This window comes from Ranitomeya variabilis, chromosome 5, assembly GCF_051348905.1.
Source record: "Ranitomeya variabilis isolate aRanVar5 chromosome 5, aRanVar5.hap1, whole genome shotgun sequence".
NCBI classification, from domain to species: Eukaryota; Metazoa; Chordata; class Amphibia; order Anura; family Dendrobatidae; genus Ranitomeya; species Ranitomeya variabilis.
The window spans coordinates 78969126-78982918 of NC_135236.1; the positions used below are offsets into that span (position 1 = coordinate 78969126).

Genomic DNA, 13793 nt, shown 5'->3' on the forward strand with positions numbered 1-13793 from the left:
TGACAAACGCTCATGTGTTTTCTATGAGAGAGGCAGGGCTAGACTCCACTGCTGATTGATTATCTCACCAAGAACAAAAAATCAACAGTACGAAATCAGACATGCCAGATCCTTATCTACCCTGACCTCAGTGTCGAGAAGCCTTCATACACCGACTGTCAGACAAGTCTGCAAATAATGCCTGGTTTGACCGATGTTCGTCTAATGTTCATGGGGGACTTTAGTCATTGCTAAAGTTTAAAGTATTGTATTCAGTTAAAAACATTAGACTTGAGCATGAAGCCAGAAAACATACTGATGAAGGATATGAGGAGCTTCAAAGAAGACCCAAGACAACATACTCGGAAGGGAGGTAAGAAAATTTCCAAAACAATTCACAGGGAGGAGATTAGGAACAAAACAAAATCCTCTAATCTTCATGCTCGCAAATGCCAGAAGCCTGACAAACAAGATGGAAGAACTAGAAGCAGAAATATCTCCAGGTAACTATGACATAGTGGGAATAACCGAGACATGGTTAGATGAAAGCTATGACTGGGCAGTTAACTTACAGGGTTACAGTCTGTTTAGAAAGGATCGTAAAAATCAGAGAGGAGGAGGGGTTTGTCTTTATGTAAAGTCTTGTCTAAAGTCCACTTTAAGGGAGGATATTAGCGAAGGGAATGAGGCTGTCGAGTCCATTTGGGTCAAAATACATGAAGGGAAAATAGTAACAAAATTCTCATTGGGGTCTGTTACAAACCCCCAAATATAACAGAAATCATGAAAAGTCTGCTGCTAAGGCAGATAGATGAAGCTGCAACCCATAATGAGGTCCTTGTTATGGGGGACTTTAACTACCCAGATATTAACTGGGAAACCGAGACCTGCGAAACCCATAAAGGCAATAGGTTTCTGCTAATAACCAAGAAAAATTATCTTTCACAATTTGTGCAGAATCCAACCAGAGGAGCAGCACTTTTAGACTTAATACTATCTAATAGACATGACAGAATAACAAATCTGCAGGTCGTCGGGCATCTAGGAAATAGCGACCACAATATTGTACAGTTTCACTTGTCTTTCGCTAGGGGGACTTGTCAGGGAGTCAGAAAAACACTGAACTTTAGGAAGGCAAAGTCTGAGCAGCTTAGAGATGCCCTTAATCTTGTTGACTGGGACAATGTCCTCATGGAAGGATATAATGGAACTAGAGTGAGTACAAAGGAGGGCAACAAAATTAATAAAGGGGATGGGGGAACTACAATACCCAGAGAGATTAGCAAAATTAGGATTATTTAGTCTAGAAAAAAGACGACTGAGGGGCGATCTAATAACCATGTATAAGTATATAAGGGGACAATACAAATATCTCTCCGAGGATCTGCTTATACCAAGGAAGGTGACGGTCACAAGGGGGCATTCTCTGCGTGTGGAGGAGAGAAGGTTTTTCCACCAACATAGAAGAGGATTCTTTACTGTTAGGGCAGTGAGAATCTGGAATTCCTTGCCTGAGGAGGTGGTGATGGCAAACTCAGTTGAGGGGTTCAATAGAGGCCTGAATGTCTTCCTGGAGTGTAACAATATTGTATCTTACAGTTATTAGGTTCTTTAGAAGGACGTAGATCTGGGGATTTATTCTGACGGAATATAGGCTGAACTGGATGGACAAATATCTTTTTTCGGCCTTGCTAACTATGTTACTATGTAATCACCGACTAAAGGAAGAACATCAAAGTAAACAAGTTCTTCATACGGACAGCGCCAAAATACAAAAATACATTTATGACCAGTTAACATCTAAACATAATGATGATCTAAATATAAATACCTAAGATCATTATTAAGTAAAGACCAACAGGAAATCTAGTGTTGAGTCAGACGGCATTGAAAACTTCAACAGTGAGAACTATTTTTGATCTTCCAACTCAATAGTAGGTTTCCCCAGGGATCTAACTGTAAGAACTATCTCATGTATTAACTGGCCAAAAAGTGATGGAATTAAAACCCACATCTCTCAACCAACCAGGATCCAGCGACATTCCTGAATTTGGGAAGCTGTCCCGAGAGATTGGTGGTGTCACAGTTTCAACTGTATTTGCGTTCCCTTAGCATGAAAATACAGTGGAATATAATGGTGAAGAAGGGAGCTGTCATCCCCCTGCTGCACTATAGAGCCTGTGCATGCCATGTGTGCTGCCTGGGAATCAGCACAGAAGGCACAATGACATCACTAGAAGGGACATGTGATGCCAAGCTTCACCGCATGGAGCAACACAGGTTAGCACAGCTCATCTTGAGAATGGAGCTAGATGAGTATTGTTTTAGTGCATTCTGGAAGAGGTAGCATTATACTGTCTTAGGGGCACTGTGGGGGCATCATACTGTATGTGGGAGGAGGGCACTGTGGGGCGCATCATACTGTGTTTGTGGTCTTCTTTGGGGCATTACACAGTACGGGGGCAATGAAAAGGGTATCGTAGTGGGTGGGAACACTGAAGGGGATTTTAAAGGGGCAATATTTCTGTATGGCCACAAAAAAAGGGGTAGGTAAGGTAAATTATGTGGCTTAGCAAACAAAAAATTGGCTGCAGTGCACCACAGTATGTGTCCCTTTTTCCTATCTTTCAAAGTTGGAAGGTATGCCTTAAAGGGCTTGTCCTCCTCTGCTCAATTCTGTAATGAGAGGTGATGTCACATCTACAGATACATTCAGGGACACGTGTAAGAAGGTGTGCCATGAGAAGTGAGAATTACCAGCGTAGTGCTGCATTTGTGCTACAAGACTGCCTTCTACTGACCCTGCGAAACCGATTGGAAGGGGAAGAGTGTCAAGGAGGAAGAGTTTGGACAGAGCATCAGATCAGGTGACCTTGATGATGCAGTCCCCCGATATAAAAGGCCAGCGCGCCAAACTGGCTGGAATTTGTCGTCTAGTAAAGAGACTGACAGGAGGTGTGTCAAGGAGGACATGGAAGCTGAGGTGACAGGCCATGATGAAAGGCCCGAGGGAGTGGGTTGTGGCGTGCTTGGAAGTAGAACCCAGGCACCGGACGAGTTCCAGAATCCAGACAATGCTGGTCAAGATCAAAAGACCTGATCCACACGTGGCAAGTTCCAGAGTTCAGACTACTTCGGTCATGGCCCAAACACCAGACCTGTGCCGTCAAGACCTGGAGTCCAGACTACGCCAGTCAAGAGCTAAGTCCCAACCCATATTTCACTGGGCACGAGAGACATCCACTGTTGGTCAAGCACCGTAAACCTGTGAGGAAACTCTGCTCAGGTGTGGACACCTGCAGTGGTGTACGGGAGGCACGGGTGAGCCGGGCCATTGCTTCCAGCACTAACGTACTGTACAAAGGTTGATGTGGGCTAGTGCAGCAGATAGGACGAGGGCCGTCTGAAGTGAAGGCAGCCCTGTGAGCTTTGCTAGGATTTGTCAGGAGGACTTGCGGCCTAGCAGGAAGAACCGAGGACCCCCTCTAAGGCCAGTATAAGAACAAGAGATTGTACAGTGACTTTTATAGTATCGGGATTATCTTCCCTGTCAGTAGCAATGAAAACACATAACAAGACATTGTGATAATAGAGCGAACTTCAGGATTCATTGATTTTACATATTTCATGCTGTAATTACCCTGTTTTGCGTTATTCACTATTGCTATAGTTACCGCAATTTCCTGCCATAGTAGGGAATAGTTTCATTGGTTACTTCCGCTTTCTGTTGCATCCGGTCACCTGCTTGCACATGCGTGATTGGCAGGCATGGTGTTCCAGGCTAATGAATAGGACGGGTGCACAATACCTGCCGATTGTTCACGCTTCTTGGCGTATTGGAATATGTGATGATACGTACTTTCCTGGATCACTTCTCAATGCAGAAGTGAGTGGATAAGAACTAACCCCTTGAATCCGCATAGACGCCCATAATCGTGACCTTATCCCCTGACATGGCGTCTGTTGCATGATAGATATGGTGCTGTGCTATTTTTAAAATGCTTTTGCTCGGAAAGTTTCAATATAACCAAGGACAGAACTGCAGACGTCCTAGACAATAGAAGACAATATATTACAGCAATAACATCTATTGTTTTTGGATTTCGCAAAACTATTTGCTACCTTAGCACACTGCTTACGGTACCATGGGGATGCCTTGGAACAAAAAGCCGTTGGATCCTGTCATTTCTAATTACTCTCCAGCACATAAATCTGGCATTCTTTAAATTAAAAGAGCCGTGTACACAATAAAAGACGACCATCCAGAAATCAAAATGTTTTTATTGGTGTGTTTCTTTCACTCCACAAGTTGCGATATTTAATTTTTTTTTTGTACTTTTTTTTCAGCATTATTTTTTTCTGCCTTTTTTTTTTGTTTCATTTTTCTATGTACGATATCATGTTCAGTCTTTCGTACGATGAATTTTTTTTTTCTTGTTTTTGTTCGCTTGTAGAATGGCGTTCGACCCATTTCTGGTTTTGGCATATGAAAAAGAAAATGAAGGAAGGAGAGAGAGAGAGAGGAGAGGAGTGAGGGACGGGAAGGGGGCGGAGAAGTATTTGACCCTTTGCTCGTCAGACTCAGGGGTTGGGTGGGATTGGCAGTAAAATACATTAGGACGAAGCAGAAAATTGACATACATGTGCACAGAACATAAATGTGGGCCATTGATTTGGACTCAAGACCAACTCTCGAAACATAGAATTCCCAAACATAATCTATCACTCAGAAGGCACCTTCCATTATGTGGTCCACCCATCCGTCTACAATTCAGAGACCATCGCCACTAATGGAGTGCATACTCTAGCAGTCCTCTGAACTTCCACTAATGGGAAGGTCTTTTCTATAGGAATCTATATTGTTTTTTTATACCCGTTTCTTTTTGGGCCTCTCATAAATAGCATTTCTATATTCATATAGTCTGAAATATAAGAATGATAAAAATAATCTTTGTAAGTGCTGTGTTCTGCTCGGGGAAACATGCAGATTCTTGATCATTTCTGGAACTTCCTTTTTTCTATTGACTCCGTAGGTTCGAAGAGCGACTCCCCATGTGTTGAGCTTGGATAAATGGTGGTTGATAGGACAAGCGAGGACATATAATGAAATGCTTAACTTGCCTACATAAACTACCATTTATCCTGGTATGTCAACATGTATAATTGTGTCTCTCTGCTCTTATCACAGATTTCTTTCATACCATGTCTAATTTTACACGAGATAATAGTGACAGCTTCTGTCGTTACTTTTATGGAGAAAAGACCACCATCCTAGATTGACCACAGCGTCTAAACCATGGGACCTGCATCTCTGTACCTACAACCCTATATTGATATATAATTATTTCATATATCTATGTAAATATATAAAGATCTTTAAATTTAGAGATACATAGATCTCTAAAGGGGAACCATAGAGCAGATATATGATTGTATGTAGGTTTTGGCATTAGCTTTGTGCAGGATCCACGGAAATGTCGCCAGCGCCTTGTTTAACCTTCAATAATGATATTAAGACCAACCTAGCAGTTCACGTCAGGTGGAGGCACTGTAGGGGCTGGTAAAATGATTGTTTTGATGTGCCCCCCAAAAGCCATGCCTTATTGCACTGTTCCCTATACGTCATGGCCTACATATAGCAGCAGGTGGCTGTAAGATGTATAGCTTTATAATTACTTTTATAGCGTTACTAGCTATTTTGTTCTTTTTGTTTCGTGCCATCCTTGGACCTTGTATATACTTTGCTATTCAAAAATGACGGTAACCACCTTTTTTGATCATCGTCAGTAGAACAAATATAGCTAATTCTCAGGCAAATAGGTGGCCAAAATTAGAAAAGCCTGTACAATGCTAGATTTCTACATGCAACGTAAAAATAAATTAAGAAAAAGACGCTGAAAAGAAAAAAACAACGAAAAAAGTAGCTGGAGACACAAAGTGGTATCTTTGGGACTGACGAAGAAGTTTCTCCATGACTGTGGCCGTAAGGACAGATAGTACCAATGTGTCCAAACCAGATCCAAAGAAACTTTGCAGAAGGAAAACACACATAAATTAAAGAAAAAAATCCCCCTACTGATTATTTCCGCACCTCAGATACAAGATTAGGAAGAAGGGTGTAGGCATCTCCCCTCGTCTCTCCCTTCCCCCTTTTTAGAAGTTCGATATTTACAGCAATCGGAAAGGACACTCGCTTCCCCCATTGTAAAAGTTCCAATGTTCCTCTGTAATAGAGGCAGGGGGTGTTTTGTGCTTAAATAAAGAATATGCAGGGCAGTTGTACAGTTCACTTTCGCTCCAACTTTCAATTTTAGTCGTTTCCAAACTCCATGTTATGTCTTGTTTTTTATTTTTGATAAGTTCTTTGTTCTTTCCACATGAATCACAAACTCTTTTGGACGGATTTGAGTTAAAATAAAATCTCTTACCCTGTCTTTGGGGCAGATATAGGGGTTTGGGTGAGAAGAAAAGATGAGAAGTGAGGGCCACAATTTTTTCGAAAAGCCCAAGGAAGAAGTTCATTATTGAACGGAAAGTGGCTTTTGCTATTTTTTTTCTTTGAATTTCCATGTTCTGCCCATGTTTTTTTTTTTTTTTTAACGGGAATGCAAATTATAAGCTGTGACCTTTCAGAAATAAAAAATGTAAATTTCGCAATCTTAGGCAATTTCTGTCCTCTACTTTCTCATTACTCAGCAAGCCCCATAGGCTGTTTGGCACCACTTATCGAGCGCTAGTGATTAATTCCTTACCAGGTAGTCTCATTGTTTGCATCACTTGTAGACATCTGGTATTTCTAACACAAATGGGCTGCCTACAATTATTACAGGCTAAACACAACACCTATCTGTCTCTTCTCATTATTTCTTTAAATTGGCTTTTTTAACAATACTGCAAACTCCAGCACCTAAACTGTTTTTTGCATCCATAGCTTTCATGGGTTGTCTTTGGGCAAACAACTGCATTTTCAGAAGAATATTTTTTGGCACCCAAACCCCTACCTGTTAGTGGCCTTCTATTTCAGAATTTCTAACAGACACTGGCAATCAAAAGGAAATCCAAGTAGACTGAGCCCACATCACAACCCATTGTCCATTAGCCCAGGCAGTGTCTTGTCCTCACCCCTGTCCCACCAAAATAACCCCTATTCAAATACCCCTTCCTTCCATCTGACCCTGCTTTCTTCTGAAATGGAAAGGGAAGGCAGTATTTTTTCTTTTTTTTTTAATAGGGGAATAACGAGGTTGGTGCCAGGGGTGGGTGAGTAAGTTCAGAGGCTGGTGATAAGCTGCATCTGCCCGTCACCCTCGGGCACTGACCCTTCGAGACCCAGAAACCCCTGTGGCATCTGGTAGAAGGCCTGCAACTGCCCTCTGGGCACTGAACCCAGCCGGCCAGGGAAGTACATGGCATCTACCCCCGTAGGTGGGGGCACCCCTTGGTGGCACGGCAGCATTTCCCCAGATGATGGCAGGCCCGGTTCAGGGCTACTATCTGGGTATGGAGAGTCTCTGAGGTTGGTCATGCTAGTGTATAGTGAATCGCGATTGGGTGAGTCGCGAGGGGCAGCTTCAGCTTCGGACTCCTCCAGATCGCTCTGGTAGAGGATTGACTGAGCTCTTTGTAAGAGAAGGGGCTCCTCCAAAGCTTTATACATGCGCTCCATCTCTAATGTAGGAACCTCTCCACCTTCTGCTAATGCCCCTGATGTCACTTCTTCATCTCCCGTGTCTGTTGTCCCTGCGTGAGATTTGCCTCGGAGGTTGCTGTGCACGAGTTCGGAGATGATCATCTTTTCAAAGGCTGCTGCATCCGTAATATTACGACGTCCACCGCCTTCTCCCATTTTGGAAGGATCAGGCGGGAAATCTCCAGCTCTTAAAGAGTAACTGTTATTAAAGTTGCCATTAAGAGGAAGGGGCGGGAGTGCGTCCTTACCACATGGATCTCTGCTCAAGGTGTGTTCTGTAGGGTAAGTAAAAAAGGTAAAGGGTAATAAAATAGCGATGATCAGTGAGATCTACATCAAATGGATTTCTATTACTGTTTCTACCTCACTTATATCCTAGAACTTTAATCTGATTGATGTCCTTAAAGAGGACCTATATCTTGCCCTAAATATGTCCTTTTTAACTTGGTGTAATTGCCCTTTGTTTTTTGTTCCTGCACTTCTCCATTACTGAGATATGCTCCTCTTCCTTCATGCGCTTTGTATGTAAATCTAGTCTAGTTAGCCAAGGGGATTTGAGCCTGAAATCTTCTCTGTGGGTGTATTCGTAAAGTTCTTGGCACCTTGGCTAAGAAAACTAAATTCATATACATGGCACAAAAAGGAGAAAGGAGTATCTCATGAAGGGAGAGGCACCGAAACACTGAAATAGCCCCCCTCTACACCGCCATATTCAGGAGAACAGTGTTATTTGACCAAATGCAAAAAAAATTACATACGGTATTTATAGCTAGTGATAGGTCCTCTTTAAAGGGGTATTCTATAGTTTGAAAGTTATTCCATATCTATAGAATAGCTGATAATAACTTTACGATTGCTGGGGGTGTGACTATCATGGCCGAAACTGATGGGTTCTAAAAAGTCCCAGTTGAATGTAGCAGAGGTCAATCAATATGCATTGCCACTCCATTCATTTTACTCAGAGTACTAAAGACTAGCTGAGAGCAACACTTGGCAATCTCCGGAGCTCACATTAAAAGGGGGTATCAGGAACTTTACAAAAAAAAACAAAAAATATTGCACCAACAGGCAGGTAATTGCAGCTTACCTGCCTGTTGTGCCCGACGCAGTTCTCTCCCCGGCAGTTAGTTAGTACTAAGGTACATTTTTTGCTTTTTGCAAAGTCCTGGATACCCCCTTTAATGCTCGCATCGGAGAAAATCAGTCCAGTTATGCTAATCACAGTCTGACCAGACTCCAATCAGAGTTTGATCAACGTTTGATCAGAGTGTGATCCAATTTTCTCAGATGTGGAGAAGGAGAAAAAAAAAAAATTCTCCATTTTCTTCATTCTGTCAGTCCGTGAAAATAGGGCCGCACTTGAATGTGATCCAAGTACCGTCCGATTTTTTTCCCACAGACCCATAGACATGAATGGCTGAGTGCGACCTAATTATCAAATGCAACTCGTGCATGCTGCGATATTTTTCCTCAGACCACTCGGTTACAGGAAAAATCAAACTTGTGCACGTCCCCATAGAATAATATTGGGGCAAGCGCTATCTGTGACCAGAAAAAGCTGAAAAGAATGAACGTATCCATTTCAGTGTAAAAACGACTTTCTGTTCTCGAGTTTAGTCTTTTTTTAGTGTTTTTAAACCGCTCCAGGTTTCCAAAGATGTCAAACAGCTAAATCATGTGAATGCAAGTATGCAATCTGTACACCTCCAGCCACATTCCTACTAGACATGCCTGACTTCTATTGAGCAGGACTGTGTAAGTCTAGTCGGTACATGATTGTATGTATGCAAACCGCTTACTTACTGTCACGCGCCTTCTCGCAGCACTGAGGAATCCTGACAGTGTGCATTGTGCGCGCTGTGAGGATTCACAAGTCGCCTGGACAACATCTTTAATAGCACAGTATGCAGTATAATAATAAAACAGTATGTAGTAAGCTCCACTATGATCACAATTTAGATTTAGACATTGCAATACTTACTGGGATCTCTGAAACTTCCTGTTATTGCAGGAGGAAAAAAAAAGAGAAGAAAAGGAAAAAATATTAGATATTGAACAAGTGGCTTTCTTTTAGATATAAGGTAATGACTCTGTAAGAGTTGTGGACTGTGCTGCTGTGTTCCTACCCCTGAAGACAACAATCTGGTCAATACTGTGAAATATGAATGGTGTCATGCGTTTCTATGCATCTAGTGTGTCATGTGATATGGTGTAGTATAAGTACTGGTAGTAATATAGTAATGGGAAGTATAATATGCATAGTGTGTGTACAGTACAAGGGTAGGGCAATAGGTTTAGTACTGTTATAGGATAGTAACTGTAGTTAGCTGAAGGTGTAGGATAAGATACAGTTAATGTTTGGGATGAGCCCACAATGGGAGGGGTATTCAAGTGAAAAGCAGGCACTTTCTGGTAGTGACTCAGATAGGGAAGAACAGTAACAAGTTCAAGTTCAGTGGGCTGCTAGGGCCAGCCTGTACCTATCGTTTGAGGCAGTGAGAGGCAGTGCTAGAAACCTGTGCGGATATTCCAGCAATGTCAGGAGCTCAATGCCTGACATAATGACTAAAGGGCAACTTGTGCCCTCTTATGCACAGTGGAAGAGGGACGCGGAACCACGTGAAGGGCAGGTGAGGGATCTCGGGTGCACCATGGGACTGGACAGGAAATGCCTGGGGCTGATGGAGCCAAAGGGCATAGGGTTAGTCCAGTAGAAACACATAGTACGGCTGAAGATGTGTTTTGCTAAGAAAATAAGGGATAATAAGTTCTGTGCCCTATCTCACATGTTACAATCTGATGAACTTGAACTGTCCAGTGAACTTCTGTAAGTTGAAAACAATTTGATGTCCCCCTAGTTGTCTGAGGTTTATAATGGAAATGTATCAATAAAAAATTGGAGGCCACTCAGATGTTCTGTGTGGGATCCAATTTTTTTTACACACCTGTAGACTTGAGTGTCTCATACGAGATTGTGAAGAGAATAGTGCGTAATGCAATTTTTCCCCTCCCCCACGAATGGTCGGAACGAGAGAAAAAATTGTAATCTGAAAAGCCCTATTAAATAACATCATCTCTCCTCCTCACACCTTCTCTTTAAAGTTGACCTGACGTGTTAGATGGATATTGGTAAAACAATGATCCATACGGTCGTTTGGGCGGCATCCGTCTTCGTCTACTCTTCCATACCATAAAAAGGAGCACTCATTCAGCCAAACACTCCCGTGTTCTCTATGATAGAGCCGACGTCAGATATGTCTGGTGGTTACTTATCTCCTGGAGAACAAAGCAACCGGCAGTCTAAAATTGGACATGTCTGATCGACATCTCCCCCAAACACTCAGTTGTCCAGTGACCCCATATACATTAGAGTGTCTTCCAAACCTTCGCTATCGGTAGGTTCGGTCAACATAAGTCAAATGTGTGTGTGTGGGGGGGCTTTAGTGATTTCTAAACTCTGGTTCAAAAATCTGAGAAAGAGCATGGTCCAAGAGCTGACCCCCGTATAGTTTTGTTGGAGACAGTGACCGATACCTTTAAAGAGGATGGCTTAGAAACATTTACTACCTATCCGCAAAATACATGTGATCTCTGGGAGTTCCATCAATGTAGAGTTTAACGCCTGGACTTGGACATGTGGCCAACTCCAGCCAATCAGAGAACGCATCAATGACCAATGTGTCACTTATAGACAGTGATTGGCTACTGCAGGTCCATATTCACCTAGACTAGTTGGATATGTATCCAGGAGGTACAGAGACCGGTGTGGGACCCAGGATGCATTGGATCAGAAGATATGGGAAAACATTATTCATATTATAATATTTTACACCATTCTGAGACTTTTCCTTTAAATATTTCAAGTGATCAGAAAACCCCTTTAATGTAATTAGTGCTTTCATGACAGATCTTTGAGGATGAATGGTTGCGTGACATTTACTGAGCGACAGGATGATTAACCCACAATGCACATCAACAACTGAAAGAGTTATTATAATAATTATATATATTATTACAATATATTAATAGGATTCTGACTACAGTCTCATGCTGCCGGACCCGCTCTGATTAGAATATTAGCTTAATTATGCAAAAGGAAATGTGTTTTCACTCTCTGTCTTTGCCAGCTGTTTTAAGCGCACAGCTTTAAGGAGGGTTTCACATGAATGCAATCAGCCTCCCGGTATAAATACATTAGGGGTGAATTAAGATAAGGGAAAAAAAATCATCATCATTCATTAGTTCCTGGATACAGATCTAACATCAAGACCGGATGAGTCTGCTGTGTACAAAATGTCACCATGGGCCCCATCGTATTATTCAGAAAGGCACTTTCCCACCTAAAAGCTCTGCCAAATATATTACGCCTTTATTAAAGTTCCGTTGTTCTGTATGAAGCTCTGTCACAACTAATATTATCATTTTTCCCTATAGTGAAATTCTGTTACTTTTTCCTGACATGATAAATAATATGATTCTGCATGTATCTGTAGGGGGCGCACGGGCCAAGAATCCTACCAGCGCTCCCAAACTCTGGTTCCCTTCTATGTATGTCTGATATTATATCTTCCAGACACTCTACTAGGCAGCCATGTGTTACATCTATCAGAGACCACAGGTTCAAAATGGCTGCCTCGGACAGACTTGGCACAAACCATTCCGTCTGGCAACTTTCAGAGGAACCCAGACTTTCACTTTTAACCCCTGTACAGGTGTCTTGTCTTACAATGGTGGCCACTGGTTTGCTTCAGTGGAATGGCTCCTGTCCAAGAAGCAAACTAGAGGCAAGAGGGGTCGTTACGTCAGGTACAAAATCGGGAGACAAGCGGGTAGTCAAAATACAGGCCGAAGTCGGACAAGATGATACACAAAATAGCACCCAGGAGCAAAGGTCTAAGAGATAAGAGAGCACTTACGTTTAATAAGAGTGTATCCACAGCAATTTTTCTTGTGTGTACATTGGAATCAATAAACTCTTTTTGAAGGAGATTTCCGAGAGCCTTGGATCCTTGGATCAAAGGCTAAGAGAGCACTGGTCTAGCTGAAACTAAATAACTGGCAGCTATAGACAGCCTGCTGAGATTTGTATAGAAAGGAGTCTCATCCATGGCTCCCAGCAGAGAGCTAATTACATACCAGCTCACTACAGCAAAACACATGTGGAAAGGAAAAGGACAACTAATCTCAGCAATCTACACGCTAAACTCCCACACGCTACCAACGTCGAGCAGTAACCGTAGTATTAATGCGGTGCTGCCTAACGACCAGGGTAGGGGTTTCAGAAGTATATTCAGACACGGGTTTGACACCATGTACTTCACATTGACACTAATCTTGAGAACCCCTGCTGACAAGGAAGGAGAAACTCCAGTTTATAAAAATGAACTTTCTTTCACCGGAGAACTTGATTAACAGTGCAATCAGATGACAGCAGGCAATAACATTGTTCTCAGTGGTGGCTCAATACTTGAGGAACACATTAAAGTTCCATGACACTGCATACTTCCCGGTTTCTACCTATAACTTTTTTGCTCATAATGGCCCAGTATTCCTTCACTGTAACGTTCAGGACGTGTTCTACATTTTGCCTCACTTTCCTTTACTGTCTCAGGGTTCCATTTCTGCCCACAGCTGTGCCTGTGTGGAATTGTGGCTCCATGCACAGCTACAACTGAGCTTTCCTCTCTCTTTTACTACAATTTTGGGGCACCAGAAATGTTTTTTCTGTATCTTAAAGGGAATGCCAGTTGTGGGGACATAGGAGCCTCGGAGCCCGGTCAAAAGATGTCCATCGGACTACTCGGTGCTGATCAACATATAGTGTGGGACAGTTATAAAAGGAATTTTCCTAGGTATGTGGAGGAGTGGGGCCCTTATGAGGAGGTTCAGGAACGCCATTGAAGACAGCACAAGGATGGTGGCAGTGGCGTAACTTGAAGCTCATGAGCCCCGATTCTAAACCTCCAACAGGGCCCCCAACTATTACAGGTTTTTAATAATAGTAATAATAATAATAATAATAATAGTCTTTTGCCTTCCTCCCCCCCTTGGCTCCAGGACTCAGGTGCGATTGCAACCCCTTCACCTATTATAGTTACGTCCCTGGTGGTGGATACAGTCTATA

At 42.4% G+C, this 13793-nt stretch overlaps 1 protein-coding gene across 3 annotated transcripts in view; it reads right to left on the reverse strand.

Annotated features, from left to right (window-relative positions):
• Positions 1-4242: 4242 nt before the first annotated feature.
• ADGRL1 (adhesion G protein-coupled receptor L1) overlaps positions 4243-13793 on the reverse strand; it is a 526256-nt gene continuing 516705 nt past the window's right edge. For all 3 annotated transcript variants that reach the window (XM_077262603.1, XM_077262602.1, XM_077262604.1), the window contains 2 exons: positions 9651-9668; positions 4243-7944 (listed from right to left, as the gene is read on the reverse strand). In XM_077262603.1, the coding sequence (XP_077118718.1) occupies positions 7250-7944; positions 9651-9668 (713 nt within the window). In that variant the 3' untranslated portion in view covers positions 4243-7249. The remainder of the gene's footprint in view (positions 7945-9650; positions 9669-13793) is intronic.